Source organism: Pan paniscus, chromosome 5 (genome assembly GCF_029289425.2).
Source record: "Pan paniscus chromosome 5, NHGRI_mPanPan1-v2.0_pri, whole genome shotgun sequence".
Classification (NCBI taxonomy): domain Eukaryota; kingdom Metazoa; phylum Chordata; class Mammalia; order Primates; family Hominidae; genus Pan; species Pan paniscus.
In genome coordinates, this window is record NC_073254.2 from 39,488,036 (window position 1) to 39,509,477 (window position 21,442).

The following is a 21,442-nucleotide window of genomic DNA, read 5'->3' on the forward strand; positions in this document are numbered from 1 at the left end:
TTTTTTTTTTTAAATGATACCTGATCTTAAATAGAATGTTGGCTTAGGACATCTCTCTCCAAACCTAATCCAATTTCTCTGAAAAGGTACTTACTTTTAGAATATCATCCAAATGCATGACTTCTTGGTTCAGATCCTGAAACTCTTTATACTGCTCTTTATGTGGTTCTAATGCAAGGAAAAGCCCATTAAAAGCATCCTCTAAGCTTCCATCTAGAAAGGATCTGCAGCCTTCGGATTCTCCACCAACAGAACCCTCAGAGAGCAGCCTGTCTGTGGCCATTGGCACCTCTGCAGATGTGAGCCTCTTGACCAGCTGCTTCGTGATGTTTCCTTCCAAAGTGTCCAGTTCCACAGGCTTGAGCTCAGAGGCCTCCTCAGACTCTTGCAGAAGTGCTTCTGCAACATCGTTCTCAAGGAACAGGTGCTCAGCCCCAGCACCTGAGGACTGTCGGCGGCAAGCCTCAGACGGGGCCGAGGCAGGTTTTCTGGGCTCCTCTGGGTCTTCCTCCTTCAGGTGTGACTTTGGCTCTTGGCCTTCTCCCAGGGAGTTCCTGGAAGATGCTGAGCTGGTGTCATCCATACCCTCATTCTGGGAGGCCAAGCTGCTGTGGTTAAACTCCGCAGGGGTGATGGTAATTTCTGGATTTGTTGAGTTGGAAGGGGAGCCTGTTGAGTGGGAGGTGAGGGCGCAGTCCCCGTTGGGCAGGTCACTGAAGCTGAGCGACAGTGGCATTTTCTCCTCGGCTGCCTTTCCATTTTCAAAGATGTCATCAGGTAGATTTGACTATAGATAAAAGATACCTCATTATTATTTTCAATACAAATGATGCATTTGGCTTGGCATGGTTTATTTCTAGACAGAATATAAGGCAATTACAATGAAAAAACCCAGAACTTTCAGAATGTTAGCATTTTATTTGTTGATGCCGTGTGTGTGTGTGTGTGTGTGTGTGTGTGTGTGTGTGTGTGTGTATCTGGCAAAAGAAAACAGACCATCAAGGACTGTTTCTATTGTTGAATCTAGGTGAAAGTTCATGGCAATAGTTTCAAGGTTTGACATTTTTCAAAAGAAAAGGTTGCATGGGGGGAGGGGGCTTGTTTTCTGAATTCCAAGAGCTCATAATATTTGGCAGCCATAGTTATGAATAACATTACCAATTTCTTTTTCTATTTAGGCATCTATCTTAAAAAACTTTCCAACATCAAAGTGGTGATGTTTTGTTCTGCTTCAATTCTCAAAAATTATTTTTTTGAAAATCTCTGCCCACAAATCCCAAGCTCTGGAAAATGTTTTATTAATTTAGTAACCACGCCATAAATAATTCAAGGCCAGCCATACATTTGCATAGCTTCTCTAGAAATAAAAGGAAAAGACTAATAAATGGAACATCAATCTTGCAGGAGGCAAACCCCAGGGCTCTCAGGCCGCCTAGAAACACCAAGTCATCTGTCAAGCAGACCTGGGTGGTGTCACAGGTACGCCCTGTGCTTCATGAAGCAGAACTCTGAAGAGAGAGGCCAGAAATATCCAGGTAACCAAGATCATTCATTTATTCAGGCATTTCTATTTCGAAGTCAGCTCTCCTTGTGCTGTGGTCTGTGTATAATGCCTAAATGCCAAATGCTGCTCTGTGGAAAGGGCTTTTGAGTTACTGAGATTAACCCCTTCAAAATGGTTAATTTTTCTTTTCTTTTTTTTTTTTTTTTGAGACAGAGTTTCACTTTTGTTGCCCAGGCTGGAGGGCAATGGTGCGATCTCAGCTCACTGCAACCTCGGCCTCCTGGGTTCAAGTGATTCTCCTGCCTCAGCCTCCCAAGTAGCTAGGATTACAGGCATGCGCCACCACGCCCCCAGCTAATTTTTGTATTTTCTTTGTAGTGAGACAGGATTTCGCCATGTTGGTCAGGGTGGTCTCAAACTCCTGACCTCAGGTGATCCGCCTGCCTCAGCCTCCCAAAGTGCTGGGATTACAGGCGTGAGCCACCGCGCCTGGCCCAAAATGATTAATTTTTCTTAGATCCCAGATTCAGTTTTTAAAGTAAATAAATGGTAAGTATCATGCTAATAATTGTTTTAATTATATAGAAACTGACAAATTCTCAAAATTTGCTGGGAATAAGCCCGGCAAATAAAAACATTACAGCAAATGCAGTGAAGAGCAGAAGGGAAGACAAAGGCTCCCCTTCCTCCTCCAGCCGGGTCCCTGGTCCCATTGCTGCTGTATCTGAGGCCACTAGATCCCGACACATGCAGTTCGTTGCACCCAAACTGTCCGTTGTAGCATGGTTGGAAGGTGACTTACTTTAACCACAGGACGAGTGAAATGATGTGTCACTGGACACTTGAGTAACCTCTACAAGCTCTGTCTCTTTACCTCCCAAACTGAGGATGTTTTACTCTATTAGTGATTATCGAACTGTGGTCCACAATGTTGTTGGGGTGGTGGGCTCTGGTGCTCCTCTTCCTCCCCTCCAAGCTTGTGTATTTCAGTTTCTTCCCTCCCGTATTTGCACCCCCCACCTCATATACACCTTATGTCTCTAGGAAAGATAAAAGGAATCTTTTAGGGGAGGGATGAAGGATGCCTGGAGCCTTCTCCCTAGACCTCATCCATGGGGGTTCTTTAGGCTTCTAGAACCCATGGGCCCTCCATGTGGTTCCACTCAGCATTGTCTGATCTGTGCACACATCTCATGGCAGCACAGAGGGAGGTGGGAGACACTGGGTATGGCAGGGAGATTGGGTAGTCAGGATTCTTATTCAAATTCCAAAGTCCTTCCCAGCCATTTGTCTTGAGACTCCAAGACTCAAGCTCAATTTCCACCTACTTAAGTGGCAAATATTGAGTGAGAATAAATTGAGATGCCCTGCCCAAGGGGACTTGCAGTCTACCAAGGGGACAATTCTAACAACAAGCACACAACAGTACAATGGTGTGCATGCTATAACTGAGGGATGACATCATGAGGGAAGGGCCCCAATGAGGGAGTGGCTGCTGCCTGAGAAACAGCCAATCCTGGAGCTCAGTGTGGAAGATGGTGAAGTAGGGGGCAGGCACCGGAGGAAGTGCATTCTAGAAGGAACAACATGCAAAGACATGAGCTCCTGAAAGGAGGTGGTGCATTTGGAGGACACTGAGAAGCTCCAAGGGGCCCCAGCAGAGGATAGAGAGTGAAAACGTGGGATGGGCTTGTGGTGGGCTGTGGCCAGATGGGAACAGCCGCTCTGAGGACCTTTGCATTTATCTAAAACGCTTTATCAGGAAAGCCATCCAGTTGTTTTCTAACCTTGTTCTTATTTAAATTATGACGTGAAACCTCTACCAACTCTCGCCCACAACCCCCAACCTGTAGCACATGAACATATGAGCATGAATATACATGTTATGTTAACGGTTGCGTGTACAGCTGTGTTAGCTCTTTGTGTTTTCGTTCATGTTTTCATGTGTATTTCCCCCATACAATCTTCCCATTTTCCCTGAAAACTCCACCAGAGTTTAGCCTGGTCCTTTTCACCTGCCTTTTTTTTTTTTTTTTTTTTTGAGACAAGGTCTTGCTCTGTTGTCCAGACTGGACTGCAGTGGTGCAATCATAACTCACTGCAGCCTGAACCTCCTGGGCTTCAGTGATCTCCTGCTTCAGTCTCCTGGGTAGTTGGGACCACAAGTGTGTACCACCACAACAGGGTAATTTTTAAATTTTTTGTAGAGACGGGGTCTCACTTTGTTGCCCAGGCTGGTCTTGAACTCCTGGGCTCATGCAATCCACCTGCCTTGGCCTCACAAGGTGCTGGGATTATAGGTGTGAGCCACCATGTTCAGCCTTCACCTGCATTTTTTAATTCAATGAAAATGATGCAATTATTATTATTATTAACCCAAAGACTTTTAATCCTTTCCTCTGTTGACACTCAAAGCTTCGTTTTATACATCTGTGAAGAGCAGGATGTTCCATGTATGTGTGTGTGCATGCATGTGTGTGTGTATCCTCTGGTGACATAATGTATAATATATAATACTTATTGTATTCCTGACTGTGAATTAAGGATATCTTTTTATTGAAGTGTTATAGAATTAACAAACATTATAATAAACTAAGACTGAGAACCTTTCAAATAGAAGTAGCTCTAGTAAAATTCATTGAAATCCTTTTGAGTTCCTTGAATGCCAATTTTTTGTTTGTTTGTTTTTGAGATGGAGTTTGCTGCTGCCCAGGCTGGAGTGCAATGGCACCATCTCGGCTAACTGCAACCTCTGCCTCCTGGGTTGAAGCGATCCTCTCACCTCAGCCTCCCAAGTAGCTGGGACTACATGCACATGCCTCCATTCCCAGCTAATTTTTGTATTTTTAGTAGAGGCAGGGTTTGACCATGTTGGCCAGGCTGGTCTTGAATGCCTGAGCTCAAGTGATCCACCCACCTCAGCCTCCCAAAGTGCTGGGATTACAGGTGTGAGCCACCATGCTGGGCCGAATGCCAGTTTTTGAAAGGCTTAAACTTGTTTAAAATCTTGTTACCATGGATATCTTTGCCACAATGGAGAAAAATCACAGCACCAAAACAGGGATCATTAGAAGAGAAGGACAAACTGCGTCTCTATCAAAGTTACATGCACAACCAAGTGTCCCGCCCCAAGGACAGTACAGCTGTAACCATTACCCAGTGAGCAAGACAGAGAAGATAAAACAAGAGACATGCTGAGTCACACATGCCACAAGCCCCCGAAGTCAAGCACTCCATACCCGGGCAGGCCACACTCACATAGAGCTCTAGCACGGCCTTGGGACTTGGCCTGAGGGAGGGCAGGTCACTGAAGGAGCGGCTGCGGTGCAGCTTGGCAAAGAAAGTGTCTTGCAAGGCACTCAAGACAGACAGCCGCCTGGGCTTGTCTGGGGAAGGATGCAGCCACCTCTTCAGAAGTGAAAGCAAGATGGGGGAGTTAGTGGGAAGAATCAGGTTACTACATTTTGTTAGCTTTTTAGCAAGCATTTTTGATTAAAACAAGGAGGCTATTATTTATATGCACTTCTTTAAAAGGCTGATCTTAGAGAATGTTCAGAAAAATCTACATGTTACCATCACAGCAATAGGTAAGGTGGGCAAGGAGAGAGGAAAAACAGAGGAGGCTCACCACCTCTGATAGAAATACTAACTCCCAGCACTGTCTCTTAAGCATTTCAAATGCTGGGTGCAAGCACTGGCTCAGGTGCATTGATTCTACTTGGGAAATTACACTGAACTTACAAAGAAGGAGTGGTCTTTAAAGGTGGGCGTTTCCGGGGTACCCTGGCTGTACATGGACATTCTCCTCTGAAGGGCTGCCGCCTTGTTCCCAGCGCCTGAGGATGCGGTCATGTCCTCCACGTCAAATGGACTGCAAAACAACAGGTCCCCAGGTATGCACATTTGGTAAAATCACCTATCATCAACAGACCACAGGCTAAGAGAGTACCTCATTATACAAAGGTAAACTCAACCAGAGGTTCGGAACTGGGCTGGTTTTAGCTAAACTGCTTTGCAGAAAATAAACCTGGATAAAAGAAAAGTGGAGCAGAAAACTGAGTCTAGACTCACCCAAGGGACCCCAGAATATTATCACAGCTCTAAGCACAATTTAGCTATACACTTAGATACACCTGTTCCTCATTAACATTAGAAACACAAATTTATGAATGCTTGTTTCGACAAAACAAGATGTTGAAAAGTCTATAAAAATTATCTGAACTTTGCGGGGCTAGATACCTTAATGGTATAAGACATCGACAGACTATTGTTCCATTCTAAAGAAAACACTCAAAAATAGAATCCCATTCATTTCAGTTGACACAGAGCCTCTTGTGTGGGAAGAGAATAACAGTCTGTTCACAATGATGCCACTTAACATCATGGCACCCGATTCATCCAGCAAGAAGAATGATCTTGCATGTGAGACATCAATGATTGCAGATTGTGGGGAGGGAAGGGCTGAGCAAAGCGTGCTGATGATGACAAAGCAAGAGTGTCTTTGCTGCTTCTACACCTGGCTTTCCATATTGTAAATGAGACCCTGAGCATGAATACTCAACATGTCATATTTACTTGGCGATGTACCGGGGGCGGCATTACATTAAATGTTGTGAACTACCAGTGGTTTTTTTTTTTGTTTTTTTTTTTGAGATGGAGTTTTGCTCTTGTTGCCCAGGCTGGAGTGCAATGGCACAATCTCAGCTCACTGCAACCTCTGCCTCCCGGGTTCAAATGATTCTCTTGCCTTAGCCTCCCGAGTAGCTGGCATTACAGGTGCCTGCCACAATGCCCAGCTAATTTTTGTATTTTTAGTAGAGATGGGGTTTCACCATGTTGGCCAGGCTGGTCTCAAACTCCTGACCTCAGGTGATCCACCTGCCTTGGCCTCCCAAAGTGCTGGGATTACAGGTGTGAGCCACCGCACCTGGAGCTGCTAGTGTTAATAACTTATCATGACCTTTCTCACCGGGTGAATTTGGAAAACGATTTCTAAGTTCATTGCTTTGAAAAAAGGTCTCTCTTGCCCTTCGGGGATATTCTATTTCAGTAAATACAGTGCAGAGGAACTAAGGATACTCATAATTTTCCAGAGCAGTGTGAAGTTATGTGATAAAGAGGAATAAGCATCCGTGAGAATCAGGATTTTTCTGAGGTCAAAGTACCTCCTATTGGACAGATATTTTCTTTCAAATTAGTTTACTTGAGAGGACCTATGCCCTTATATATTTAAAGGTAGAGAGGGAAGGAAGGTGACAGAAAAAATATTTTAAAATAGGAAGTAGAAGAGGAGATTGGTGACATGACCCAGGCTTCTCCAACTTTAACACGTGTGCACCTCACCCGGGGAGTTTGTTAAACAGATACTGGGGCCTGAGCAATTCTGACACAGTAGTTCTGGGGTGGGGCCCGAGATTCTGCTTTTTATAACAAGCTCCCTGGTGATGCGGATGGTCCACGCACCAGCTTTGAATAGCACTAGCCGGTATCAGATATTTCTATATGATGAAATAAAGGAAGAGGCACTTACTACCAGGCGATTTCCAGGTTCAGTTTGATGGTGCCAAGGTCATTGATGTCGACAGCCACTACCTGAGGTCGGGCTGCAAACAGCTCTTTGGTCTCACAGGTCACGCTACCTACCAGGATGTGAGTTGCTAGCCCTTTGAGCTCCGTGACCTAGCAGAGAGAGTGGGAGAGGATAGGCCTTACATCACAGCAGAGGAGAAAGGTAGAATAATGTGTCATTTTTTTTACTGAGCTAGGTTGGTCATTTCTTTCAGAATCATATCTGAAATCGGAAGCGGATTTTCATTTTTCTTTTTCTTTTTTTTTTTTGGAGACAGGGTCTCTCTCTGTCACCCAGGCTATAGTGCAGTAGTGTGATCATGGCTCATTGCAGCTTTGACCTCCTGGGCTCAAGTGATCCTCCTGCCTCAGACTCCCAAGTAGCTGGGACTACAGGCACACCGACCACGTCTGGCTAATTTTTGTACTTTTGTAGAGACGGGGTTTTGCCATGTTGGCCAGGCTGGTCTCGACCTCCTGGGCTCAAGTGATCCACCCATCTCAGCCTCCCAAAGTGCTGAGATTACAGGCGTGAGCCACTACACTACGCCTGGCCAGAGGTGGATATTTCAAAAGTGTATCTTAGATTGACTTTACTTACTCTGATGAGAGGGCAGCTGTCTTTGTAACAGACTTGTAGTGCAGAGAAGTCTGTGGGATGGAGGGGCAACAGGCAGGGGTCACGGGTAAAGGCCCCACCAATGGATCATCCAGCCGTGGCACCAGGAAAGACAACAGGCAATGACAATACTGTACCTTGATGGAGATGAACCCAACTATCAGGGGCAGAAAAACTGTTTCTTCTCCATCCCAGCTCTGCTTGCCATTTACTTCTATTTTGCCTTTCAGTTTCCACCGCTGCCGGCCATACTTCATGAAAATCTGGAGAGGAGACATCCAAGGGCCTTCATGTCTTGCCACCCCCTCTTCTCCACCAGAACACCAAGATCAAAAGGAGAAAGACCTAAAGCCACTGCTGCCCTCCCCTTCTCCCTTACTCTCCCTCCACCCCCTTACTCTCCCTCCACCCCCTTACTCTTGGGTGTGAATGGAGCTGGGGATGAGTGGGGAGGAGACTTTTTTTTTTTTTTTTTGAGTTGGAGTCTCGCTCTGTCACTCAGGCTGGAGTGCAATGGTGTGATCTTGGCTCGCTGCAACCTCCGCCTCCAGGGTTCAAGCGATTCCCCTGCCTCAGCCTCCCAAGTAGCTGGGACTACAGGCATGTGCCACCATGCCCGGCTAATTTCTGTATTTTTAGTAAGACGGGGTTTCACCATGTTGGCTAGGCTGGTCTCAAACTCCTGACCTCAGGTCATCTGCCCGCCTCAGCCTCCCAAAGTGCTAGGATTACAGACATAAGCCACTGTGCCTGGCCCGAGGCTTTTAAAGCACAGTAAGTTCTGCCTGCCTGAGACAGGGAGGGTACAGGTTTTCTGTAGTAAAAGGTCATTGCACTGTGCCCTTCTGCTCACTCATGCCAAGCAGTTCTCTCTCTTGTTAGTTCTACTTCAATAGAGCAGCCACACAACCCAGCTCCTTTAGTGAGATGAGGAAGTATCAGCTAAAACCCCCTTAGCAGTCAGAAGCAAGAAATAAAACATCCTTACTCTGGATAGAGAGATGGAGCTGGCAAGGACTTTGAAATCCAACATACTCTTGGGGGAAGGTGTGCAATATCTCCTTGGTCAGACTGCTTTAATGTTTAAGGGAAGATACACCCTCACCCCCTGCTAAGAGGTATGAGTATAGAGGGTTTTGGAGGAGATGTTAGATGAAATGGTTATATAAGTTTCCTTTTGAAGAGGGAAAATAACAAAGGCTATTTTTACTTTTTGGAGCACATTTTTACAAAGAAAGATCTAGATGTTATTTTTCTTCAGTCATGATACTTATGATCAGCCATGATCCTGGATTGGCCCTTGGATCAGGAAAAAAAAAAAAAAACCTGCTTACCTAGTACAATATTGGGACACCTGGCAAAATATGAACATAGACTAATTCCAGGTGATGTTAGCCGAAGAGCCGGTGTCATAAACTCACTGGTGTTGAGGGCTTAGTAATGCCTATGTGAGAGAATGTCTTTCCATTCTTAGAAGAATTTAGGGACGAAGAGTCCTGGTGTTTGCATCTTGCTCTAAAATGGTTCAGGGGCTGGATGTGGTGGCTCACACCTGTAATCCCAGCACTTTGGGAGGCCGAAGGGCGGGCGGGGGGGAATCACTTGAGGTCAGGAGTTCAAGACCAGCCTGGCCAACATGGCGAAACCCCATCTCTACTAAAAATACAAAAAAATTAGCCGGCTGTGGTGGTGTGCACCTGTAGTCCCAGCTACTCCAGAGGCCGAGGCAGGAGAATCGCTTGAATCCAGGTGGCAGAGGTTGCAGTGAGCTGAGATCATGCCACTGCACTCCAGCCTGGGCAACAGAGCGAGACTCCATCTCAAAATAAAAAATAAATAAGTAAATAAGTAAATAAATAAATAAATAAATAAATAAATAAATAAAATGGTTCAGCAAAATAATAGTAGCAATGACAGCAATAATGATGATGATGACAGAACAAATGTGGCATAATGTTACAAAGTGGTGAATCTAGATGAAAGGTTTATGGGAAGTCCTGTACCAGTTTCCAGACTTTCTCATTGGCTTAAAATGTTTTTCAAAATTAAAAATTAAAAAAAAAAAAGACAACTTGAAAAGCAAAATAATGACATGACAACTGGCCCCTACCCTTCAGGTCCATAATTCCAGCACCTAGACCAAGACAATACTTACTTCATATTGATCTCCAGGACAGAGGCGTGCAAAGCCAGCCAGACCTGTAACCAAGCAATTGGAAGGTGAGGTGTAGAACATATTTCCCCTCTCTATAGACACATACTGGCACATTAAAAAGAATTCAAGTAAAGTGTCAGAACTTTGTGCAAACTCACATAACACTTTTTGGGGCCATTCCTGGGGAACAGCTGTTTTTGGGGGAGTTCCTTCTATCACAGGTAAACAAGACATTCCTGGATGAAGTGATGGAAGAGGTGGTCTCCAAGGCAGGGGAGGCTGGGCAAGGCGGGGAGCTAGAGCTCAGAATATCTTGGGCTGATTTAAGATCCAAGTGGATTCTACGGTTAGGGTATTAGGGCCAGAAAGATAGATTTATTTATTTATCCAACATATTCCCATGAAGATAATCTGGTCTCCTATTTTTCTTTCTGTCCTAAAATGTGTGATTTTTAAGTGCCTCCCATTTGAGTTAAGATTCCATGCAGTTATTTCCCTTGCTGCCCCCCAATTTACTCATTCTGATGTTTTCTTTATCCTTTTTATCTGGTGTAATGATACAATTTGCTGTTATAAAATCCCTGAAAATGGATTATTACTTACATAAAGCTAGTGATTAAGAAAACAAAATCAATCCAACCAACCAAATGATACACCCCCAAAAGAAAGACGGGACTTTTCTTCTACTGTGCCATCCAGCAAGTCATGTCTAACTGGATCTGCTCGATTTGAGATCTCTCTCTGGTGCAGCAGCAAAAACAAATCTTATCAGACTAGATGGCCACCATCCGAGGCCATCTCAGGAACTCTGGGTTTGTGCAGTCTTTTTCTTTCTTTTTGTAGATATTTACTGAGAGCCGGCGGTATGTAAGGGTCTATGCTAGGCATCGGGGTAATAATTTGGAAATTAAAGATTTTATGGATACCCATGATATAGAACAAAATACAGTTAAAGCCCACAGAAATGAAACAGACAAGGACTTGAAGACAGTAAGATGGAGTTACACCTGAGGTTAATTTGTTTGTCTACCGGCTATCCTACTCTAGAAAATTTACTTAACCCAAGTTTCTTCACCTTTAAAATAGGGTAACAGTGTCCACTTCATAGAATTGTTTGTAAGGACAATGGATGGCATCTAACACATAGTAGGTCGTTAATACATGGTAATGACGATATATCCAAGAGTGGGATAATACTATTTATTGAGTACATGCCATCCACTATTTAATGAAAGATGTAATCTATATGAAAAGACACAAGGCTGGCATGGTGGCTCACGCCTATAATCCTAGCACTTTGGGAGGCCAAGGCAGGAGGATGACTTGAGCTCAGGAGTTCAAGACAAGCCTGGGCAACATAGTGAGACCTCATCTCTACTAAAAAGAAAAAAAAAAATTAGCCAAGTGTGGTGGTGCATGCCTGTAGTCCCAGCTGCTCAGAGGCTGAGGTGGGAGGATCGCTTGAGCCCAGGAGGTCTAGGCTATAGTGAACCGTGATTACACCACTGCACTCCAGCCTGGGTAACAGAGTGAGACTATGTCTGAAAAAGAAAAAAAAAAAAAAAGAAAGAAAACACACAGTAAATTGATATGCATCAGGGAGGCAAACAGCAGAGGAGAGACAGAAGGAGATCTTTGCTTTTTTCTGTATTTTTATGAGAATGTATTACTATATAATTAAAATGAAAAAAGAGAGACTATCTTATTTAATGTAGAATAGTTTCATGGAGGAAAGTAGCATTTGAATAACAGAGTTTCACCACAGTAAAATGAAGACATGGGTGTACAGATACTTCCAGGCTGAGTGAATGGCATGTGTGCATTCGACAATGTTTCTTGGATGTCTACTGTGTCAAGCATGAATAAATGTGTGGGGAGGAAGGCGTGCTAGTCACATGTGCATAGCAAATGAGGAAACTAATCTCATCAACAGAGGCTTGTCAGTGACCCAGCTTTACTTTAATCAGTTGTTTCTGGCTTTAGTCAGCTGTTGTTTTCCTGCCAATCACAAAGCAAAGCACTTTACATTCATTGGGGCCTAAAGACTAAAAGTTTTATTCAAGGAACCAAAATAATTTCATAAAAATAGGTAAAAATCTTCATCCTTTAAAAATTTTTTTAAGGAAAAAAAATAAAGTTTTATGAGATTTCCAGTTAAGAATTCAGTACAGGCTGGACGTGGTGGCTCACGCCTGTAATCCCAGCACTTTAGGAGGCTGAGGTGGGCAGATCACCTGAGGTCAGGAGTTCCAGGCCATCCTGGCCAACATGGTGAAACCCTATCTCTACTAAAAATACAAAATTAGCTGGGTGTGGTGTCGGGTACCTGTAATCCCAGCTACTCGGGAGTCTGAGGCAGGAGAATCGCTTGAACCTGGGAGGCGGGGGTTGCAGTGAGCCGAGATCATGCCACTGCACTTCAGCCTGGCAACAGAGCGAAACTCCGTCTCAAAAAAAAAAAAAAAAAAAAAAAAGGAAGGACACAAAACCTTACATAGAGTATAACCTCAGCTATATATAAATGGATCCCCAGGGAAAAAAGTCTAGAAAACCATACCAAACTGTTAAAAATAATTATCTCTGGTAGGGTAGAATTAAGGAGAAAATTAAATTTTTGTCAATAAGTGGTAATTTTTATTTGATTTATAAAAAGATCATATACTTATTTTGTAATACAGAAAAAAGATGTAAAAAGGATCACATACCTTGGCAGGCAGTGTGTATACACAGAAAAGTTGGTTGGATATTTTAATAATTTTAACAAAACTTAGCACTGAGTGGAATGATTATGTATGATTTTTTTTTTGTTATATTTCTCAATGTTTTAAAAAAAGAAGTTACTACTTTCAAAGTGTTTAAATAGAGATTGAAGAAGACACGAACAATTCCTCCCTGTTTACCCAGTAATTTTTTAGAGGCAGTCCGAGGAAATAATTTTGATGAGCTGGTCCAGAAACAGCTGTTAGTCCTAGTCTGTTCCCACACAAAGACATCCATATGACAAATGGGTCCCTTGGTACTTCAGCCTCCTTGAGTTGCTATTTATAACCTTTGTGTTCTGGGTTGCTTTTATATTTATTTAAACGTGATTTTACCCATATAAAGATGCTGTGGATGGTATCACACAATGTGTTTTGCCTTCTACAAATAGCCCTGTTAGTACGCTGGAGACTCTTGGCCAGGCATGGTGGCTCACACCTGTGATCCTGTGCTCTGGGAGGCCAAGGCAGTAGGATCACTTGAGTCCAGGAGTTTGAGACCAACCTGGGCAACACAGTGAGACCCTATCTCTACGAAAAATTTTAAAATTAGCCAGTCATGGTGGCGTGCGCCCGTGGTCCCAGTTACTCAGGAGGTTGAGGCAGGAGGATTGCTTGAGGTTAGGAGTTTCAGGCGGCCGTGAGCCACTGAACTCCAGCCTGTGTGACAGAGCGAGACCCTCGACTCAAAAAACAAAACAAAGCAAAAAACCCAGTAAGTTGGGAGTCTTAAATGAACGCTTCTACTTTCACCTGACTGATAGACGTTGCGTGGGTAAGCTGACAGCAAAAAAGGTCCCCGGATGCTTAAAAAAAGAAGCATGTGCTGTTACCATCACTTGTCAGTAGGTGGCAGAAACTCACCAGCTCGTCCGTGCCTTCCTGCCCGTGGAGCCAGCACATTTAAAAACAGCTTTCAATAATAATTAGAACACAACAACCCACTTAAAAAGACTTACTGAAATAAGAGCAGAATTAAAGAAGCCTGCATTCTACTAATAATTTTCTGCAGCATTTAGTTAGTCTTTAAAAAAAATACTTCCGAAAGAAAGTATAATCGACTTGTTTTTGTAAATCCTAAACTGGACATGCTAATTCTAATAAAATCCAAAGTGCTCTTTAAAAACCTCTGCAAATTGGTCAGGCACGGTGGCTCACACCTGTAATCCCAGCACTTTGGGAGGCCGAGGTGGGCGGATCACCTGAGGTCAGGAGTTCGTGACCAGCCTGGCTGACATGGAGAAACTCTGTCTCTACTAAAAATACAAAAATTAGCCGGGTGCGATGGTGGGCATCTGTAATCCCAGCTACTCTGGAGGCTGAGGCATGAGAATCGCTTGAACCCAGGAGGCGGAGGTTGCAGTGAACAGAGATAGTGCCACTGCACTGCAGCCTGGGTGACACAGCGAGACTCTGTCTCAAAAACAAAACAAAACCTCTGCAAATTAGTTCAGGATTAATCTATTGCCTGTTTATGTAATTACAATGGAAGACTGGTTGAAAAGAAACTGATCTGACATTGTTACTAGATAAAGGTGAATAAAGGGGAAATCCTTTGAAGGTGTTTTTTCCCCCCCTTTAAAATTACCAGAAATTTTATATCTGAAGAAAACTGAATGTGAGAAAGGTACTTGGTAGTGATGTTTTTTTCACTTCTCAGCCCATGTTACTAAGCAAAATTTCTTGGAACTGCTGTAGTGGCATCTCTGATCCTCTGATTGTAGCAATAATGTAGCACAATGGCACTATCCAGGCACAAACAGCTTTTGTGCCGTGCTTCTTAAAGTTCTATCTGCTGTGTAAGCCACTGGTGGTACTGGCCACGGAATTAGCACTAACAGTGGGGCAATGACAGTTACAGTCTGTCTTTGAGGCCTGGCCAGGTTTCTTACAGGCTCTTGTCTGGGGGCCTGCTGGCATTTTCACAGTTGGAGAAAGCTGCAAGTGTTCTCGACAGTTTGTGATTACCAGTGCATGATCTAGAAAGCTTAATGAAAGCTTTCTAGCTTTCACTCAAAAAACCATCATGGGGGTTACCTCTGAGGATGCGCACTGGGGGCTTGCAGGGGTCATACCTTTGGATGTTTCACGGCGCTCACATATTACTGATCTAACACCTCCTCCACAGCCTCGTTTGGAGGGTGTTACAGCAGCTGCCTACTCTTGCCTGCCTTCCTTTGCTCAGACACCATTCTGCCAGAAGAACGCTCTACATCATTTTTCCCAGTTCTATGATGATCTTCCCTTCCAAGAGTCACACTTCCTACTTTAAGACAACCAAGTAGCTATACAGTCAGGAGCTCCTATTACAGGAGTTACTGATCTATTGACCGGGCATAAATAATGCAAGTTTACTAGCTCAATGGTGGTTCTTCCTTCTGAGGAAGGTTGACCTGCCCTGGAAACTGTAAGGACCAGGATATATGCACTGCCTGGAACTTAATTTGAACAAAGTAATAATTTGGAGAACTAGTTTGCTCTAAGGAACTACATCCCTTTACCTCCATCCTGTTTGATAGTTTGCAGATTAAGTGCTCTCCGTTCAGCCTGGCATTCATGGATTTTTATAGTCAGGACCCAACTAATTCTCCATAGCTCTTCTCCCAACAATCACGTCAGCCACACCGGTCTACTTGTCACCTCTGAACAGGCTTTCCTCTGTTTGGTGAATGCTATTCTGGTGCTGTTCACCATACATTACACTGGGATGCCTTCCTCTTTCCTGCTCCTCTCCCCAACTAGAGAGGTGAGTGGCAACCTTTTCCTCCTCTCCCCTCCTGCTTCTGCAGCAAACTGGGTCACACTGTTGTTCAGGTGGTCATTTGTTCCATTGAATGAGAATGCACAGCCTCATATGTCTGTTTTCTCTGGTAGACCATGTGGAACTCTAGGCCAGGGACCAGTCATCAGAATGCAGTCAAGTGCCTGGCCAATAGCAGGCGCTCAGTAAGTACTTGCTCTATTCTCTTTAATGTCACTACCCCAAAAGGTTGTTTTCTAGTGTTGGGGTTGGGGCAAAAAGGGAAGTGAGGAAGGGTGTGGCACGAGGAAGTTAGTGGTTGCCAGGTCTGAGAGTATTGTGAAATAGTCTCAGTTTGTCAATATGTATGTTGGAAGTAGTTTTTACCAGAATGAGTAACAGATGAGAAAGCAGCTAATTGCAAAGACAATAGGATTTCTTGGCAGCATGAGGTTTCCCTTTCTCTTTATGGAGGAAGAGAAAGATTTCCATGGGGGTGTTTACCATTGAAAGCATTCACAGATGTAGTTTCTGAGTTTGCCTGTTAGATGAGGAAAGTGGAGGAGACAGGAGTCTATCAATGAGGAAGGAGATTTAGTCTCAGGCCTGAGAAACCCCATGGAAGAAACCAAGCGTTCAGGTAGACTCTCAGGAACATCAGGCAGGAGAGCAAGAACAACAGAGAGAGGAGGAGATGGAGGAGCAGGAGCAACAGCAAGTTCATCAGTCCATCAGGGCTGTGATGTAGCGGGGTGGCCAGGTCCCCCAGTAGGTGGCAGGGACTCCAGCATCATCTCCTCCCTGAACACCAAGCCTGAAGCTCCAGATCTGGTCCGAGGGTGGTCCCTTTCCTCCCATCCCACTCCTAGGGTGTCTCTGTGCTAGGTTGGAGAGGATCTGCCCGTGAGGGAGACCATTCTTTGAGCAATGGTTTATATTGTCTGCTCAGCTCTGAACTTCCCTCATAACATGGAGTTAGAGGTGGGAATGCATTAGGAACAAAGAACCCTGGAATTCACTTTCTTGTCTGACTCCAATTTACGTGTGACTCCTGGGACAAGTCATTTAGCCTCTCTAGGCCCCTATTTCCCATCTGTAAAATCAGGAAATTACCATCCCACCAAAAATAGATGCACTTGATAATACTGAGCATCAGAAATAGAAGAAATATAGTACTTTTTTATATTAGCAGTGATAGGCGATGTGCATGATTTGAATTACCGTTAGGCTGCGAGACTCTGCGACTGTGCTAGTCTGTGTGGGTGGCGTCTGAGAGTTGGGGGAAGTAGAGGGAAGGTTTTTTGCTAAACACTGATTCAGGGCAGTTATTTTCCAGAATTGATCAGGCTGCTGATAGAATCATCCTCAAAGTTAAAATAAAAATTCCAGGGCCCACGTGGGACTATGGACCTGCGTGATTTTGGAACCACTGACTCAAGTGAGGACCCAAAAATGTAGAGAATGGATCTAAAAAATGGAAAAAAGCACAGATGCCAGACTCAGTAGCAAAGCAAGTGTTGAAACTTAACACTGAATACTAAACTGATTCCCTACCGGATCTGCCGGAAGAGAAGCATGCAGCCATTTGGGAAGCTGAGGGTCAAGGTCATTTATATTCCAGGTATTCTCAGACAGGCTCTCACATGTCAGTGCCTAGTGCTTGACAGAATAATTTCCCTCCTGAGTTAGATGATTCATTGGAAAATGAAGCCCTCCTGTCGAGACCTTTCAAAAAAAAGTCTCCTTTCTTTACTCCCTTAATTGCAGAAAGTAGAAAGAGGGTGATTAAATCCCCATTAGCAACCCAGGGATCAAGCTGCTAAGAAACCTCAGAATTGCATAAGCACCAGCCCTCTTCACTGCAGTCAGATGGGCCAAAACTTGGAAGAGAAATTGACTTGCTGTGATGGCCGCTCATTTGACAGCCATGCCTGGCCACTGAGCCGTAAATCTGACAACACCTGAGCAATGCTCTATTTTCTAAAACCAGACTTCGTTTTTGTTCTGAAGATGCTGTGGTTTAACTCAATAATGTGTCTAGTTTGGAACTTTCTGGAATAAATACCAGAAAGGCACTGGGAGGGGAAAAATTCTCTGTGGGTTTAACACCAAGATTTACAAAATTTCACAGTTAGTTTGCTAGAAACATGAGGAGCTAAAGGAAGAATTTAAAGATCACCCCAAAGAAGCCAACAGACAAGCTAGAATGTGGGACATTCTGTACAACAATGGTTTCTACAGCAAGTCAAGGGTAGAAAAAAAGAGGGGGAGAGGTTTGTTTTAGATTAAAGGAAATCTAAAAGATATACCTAACAACCAATTGTAATGCATGGACCTTGTTGGGATCCTAATTTGAACTAATCAAATGTACAAGGCATTTTTGAGACAACGGGGGAAATCTGATAATGGAATGGGTTAATAACCAGGGTTTATTATTTTTGTTAACTGTGAAAATGTGACAGTACTTGGCATCGAGGTTATGTAAGATGACAGCCCCATGCTTTAAGAGATGCGTACTGAAGTGTATAGCAGCAGACTGACATATCTGGGTTTTATTTCATCAAAGGACTTCTCTTTTATCAAAGGAAAAACAAAAGCAAAGAGATGGAGCAAATGTGGCAAAATCTTGCTAATTATTACATCTAGGTGATGGGTTTATGGGGGTTCATTATAATGTTCTCTCCACTTCTGTGTGTGTTTGAGATTCTGTCATAATATTTTTGTGTGTGTAGGTAAGCCTCAGGATGAGAAGCATCAGTAAACTATCAAAAATGGGGTGGGTTGAGAGTGGGTGGCGCTGCGTCTTTGCAAGAAAAATAAAAATAGCATGGGCTCTCAAACTTCAAGGAGCTCTGCACTCTGCAGAGATGGCTCCTTATTCTCTCTAAACAAGGAAAATAATACCTTTCATCTTGATGGAGAATTCTCCCAGCAGATTCTCTAGCTCCGCTTCAATGGTGCACATATTCTGCAAAGAGGACAGGAGACGATCATGAGAGCTAGCCTTTCACCCAACAGCTCAAAGCACACGACGTTCGAACAGCAGCACAACCACTGCGTGAACAACGAGAAGCATTTACCTGTTTGCTCCACACAGCACAGCCTAAGAAACATTCTTGACAAAATGTTTGATCTGAGTCTAAGCCCACCTTTTAGTGTACAGGAAATTTAGGGCATAGATGAGCAAGTCAGATTATATCAAAAATAGACACATTCAGAATGTGGGGTAGTCTATAGGAATTAGCATGAATTCTACAAAAAGGCAGTATCATAGGGGAAAAAATTTCTACATAAAGAGACTAGACAAACATAATCACCAAATGTAACAACTTAACCTTGATAATATCCTGATTTGAAAGTAAATAAATCAAAACATTTATAAAAGACATTATTGATCCAAATAGGGAAAACTTGAAAATGGACAATATGTTATATAATTCTATGGGATGATTGTCAATTTTCTTGGTTGTGGTAATGGTATGTGGTTATGTAGGAAATGTAGATATTCCACAGGTTACTATTAAGAGATCCCTGGCTTGATTTAGCCATTGTATTACATATTTCTGTGCATACACACTTCAAAACATCATGTTGTATACCATAAATATGTAGTTTTTATTTGCCAATTACAAATAAATTTTAAAAAGAGATCCAGGTTAAAATACATATGGGGTGAAATGTCATGATGTCTATCACTTACTGTCAAATGACTTGAGGGGGATTTGATCATATGAGAGAGAGGGAAAACAAATATGGCCAAATATTACCGATTGGTAAATCTAGATAAAGGCATATGGTGTTCAATGTACTAGTCTTTCAATTTTTCTATAGGTTTGAAATTTTTCTTAAAAATTTGGGGCCAAAAGAGCACAAGGGCTGAATTCTGCTCAAGTGAGTAAGGCAGACTTCCTACTGCAAACCTACAGCACCCCAAAAATTATTTTTGGGTCTGACAAGGGTCTTCTCTTTGATGTTGAAGGAACAGGATAGAGAGAAGGAGTAACACCATCTGTGCATGTGGTTAGATACATAACTACCCTCACCCTACTTCCTCAATACCTGAGGACCTAAATAGAACAATTGCAGTTAGAAATGAAAAGGGAAAGTGCTGCGGCCATGGGCCATCCCCAGGGAGGCCCTTCTGCTGCTTGACCAGCTTACAATCTGGATTCTGCCTCTGCTATGCTAAGCAGCAGTCTCCACTGAAGCTTGATGCAGGGTGATGTCTGCAGGCTTCTCCCTCAGTTGCCAGCCTCCCACAAGGCTAGGGGTTCGAGGGTGGCCTCACTGACAAAAGCATGGCCAGCTTGATTAGTGCAGGCTGGTATTGCTTCCATTTGAATTCTGTATGCTGAGGACCTCAGCCTAGAGGTTCTGATTCTTCTATGTTTCTTTGTTCTGCTCCAAATGATCACTCTCATGGGATGCAAAGAGAATGGCATTGCTTTTTCCCTTGTAAATTCTCACTACCTGAACTAGCTAGCAAGGCTGGGGAAAACTTCCTGAAGTCTGAGCTCTGTGTAGCTTGAAAGCCTTGAAAACAAAGCCTCAGTATTATAAACCAATTTATTTCCTCAGAGTATTGGGCACTTCTGTGAAGAAACACAGTTTCCAGACATATCAACTATGCTATCATGCATGTCAGGATTGCTACCAGTATCTCTGAAAAACGTGAGAGCAGCTAGGTTAAGACTTGAGGACATCCATGGTCAAAATTTTCCTCCCCCGACCCCCTGGCACCCCCCCCCACCCACAGCCACTGATGAACATTGCTGCACACGCAAAAGCACCTGAGCCACCTTGACCTCATTGTTAAATCCTCATTTTAAACCATCATCATAATAACATGCTGGCTTTTGTGGTTATGTGAGGATGTATTTCTTTCTTGCTTTTTTGTTTTTTTGAGATAGAGTCTCTATCTGTCACCCAGGCTGGAGTATAGCGGCGCTGTCTCAGCTCACTGCAACCTCCGCCTCCCAGGTTCAAGCGATTCTCCTGCCTCAGCCTCACGAGTAGCTGGGATTACAGGTGCCCGCCACCACGCCCGGCTAATTTTTGTATTTTTAGTAGAGACGGGGTTTCGCTATGTTGGCTGGGCTAGTCTTGAACTCCTGACCTCAAGTGAACCTCCCAACTTGGCCTCCCAAAGTGCTGGGATTACAGGTATAAGCCGCTGCACCCGGCCATGAGGATATAAAACCACCTGATACCAAATGAGGTATGAGGCTACAGAAGCCCTGGACTTCTTTCTTCTCTAAGGCAGTTTAAATTGCACTCTATGTCTTTGAATTTGTGAGCAAGGTCATGATGCCATGCCCTGGCACTTGATCAAGGGTGGCTGTGTCTGAAATGACCTGCAAATATGCCAACAAAGGCAGCCCCTGCATTCTGCTGGTCAGTTATCTGCATTTGTCCTATAAACATCCTTTATAATTGGAAACGGCTCTCCTCATTTCAGAGATCTGTAGAAGTGGGGTCTCGTGAACTAGGACTGCTTCTAGGCCAGGAATTTTCAATCTGCAGCTCTATAAAGTAGGATGGGGGAGGGTGGGAAGAGTCAGATCTTTATTTTCACTATCATTTAACTGAAATTAAACATGTTTAGGTATGATGAAGGTAGAAAACAAGCCACAGCAGTATTAGCCATACCTGTGACTTTGACACTGATAGAAATCACATATATGTTCATGTCACATTATTTATTGCAGATAACTTTTTAAAAAATCATTTATACTTTTCATTACTTTGATGTTTCAGTAGTTATTAGAGCCACTACTAGATCTTATAATTTGATGTGTTAATAAAGCAGCAGCATAGAACTATGTCACATATTTGACTTTTGAAATATTTTGAAAACTATACTGATGATATTGAAATAACTGTGTTTCAATATATTTTCTTCTTTTCAATTCCTATGTATTTTATTTTATGCATTTAAAAAACATTATTCTAGGCCGGGCTCAGTGGCTCACGCCTGTAATCCCAGCACTTTGGGAGGCAGAGGCTAGCGGATCACCTGAGATCAGGAGTTCGAGACCAGCCTGGCCAACGTATAGTAAAACTCCGTCTCTACTAAAAATACAAAAATTAGCCGGGT

General features: G+C 43.4%; 1 protein-coding gene across 11 annotated transcripts in view; it reads right to left on the minus strand.

Moving 5' to 3' along the window:
• RIPOR2 (RHO family interacting cell polarization regulator 2) overlaps window positions 1-21,442 on the minus strand; it is a 125,835-nt gene that overhangs the window by 32,378 nt on the left and 72,015 nt on the right. For 10 of the 11 annotated variants that reach the window (XM_003823206.7, XM_055113229.2, XM_055113231.2 and 7 more), the window contains exons 8-13: window positions 18,250-18,313; window positions 9,847-9,890; window positions 7,829-7,954; window positions 7,035-7,183; window positions 5,246-5,375; window positions 95-787 (exon numbers count right to left, since the gene is read on the minus strand). In XM_003823206.7, coding sequence (XP_003823254.4) covers window positions 95-787; window positions 5,246-5,375; window positions 7,035-7,183; window positions 7,829-7,954; window positions 9,847-9,890; window positions 18,250-18,313 — 1,206 coding nt within the window. Of the gene's footprint in view, window positions 1-94; window positions 788-4,762; window positions 4,913-5,245; window positions 5,376-7,034; window positions 7,184-7,828; window positions 7,955-9,846; window positions 9,891-18,249; window positions 18,314-21,442 lie in introns of all 11 variants that reach the window. The other variant, XM_034961558.4, reaches the window with a different exon arrangement.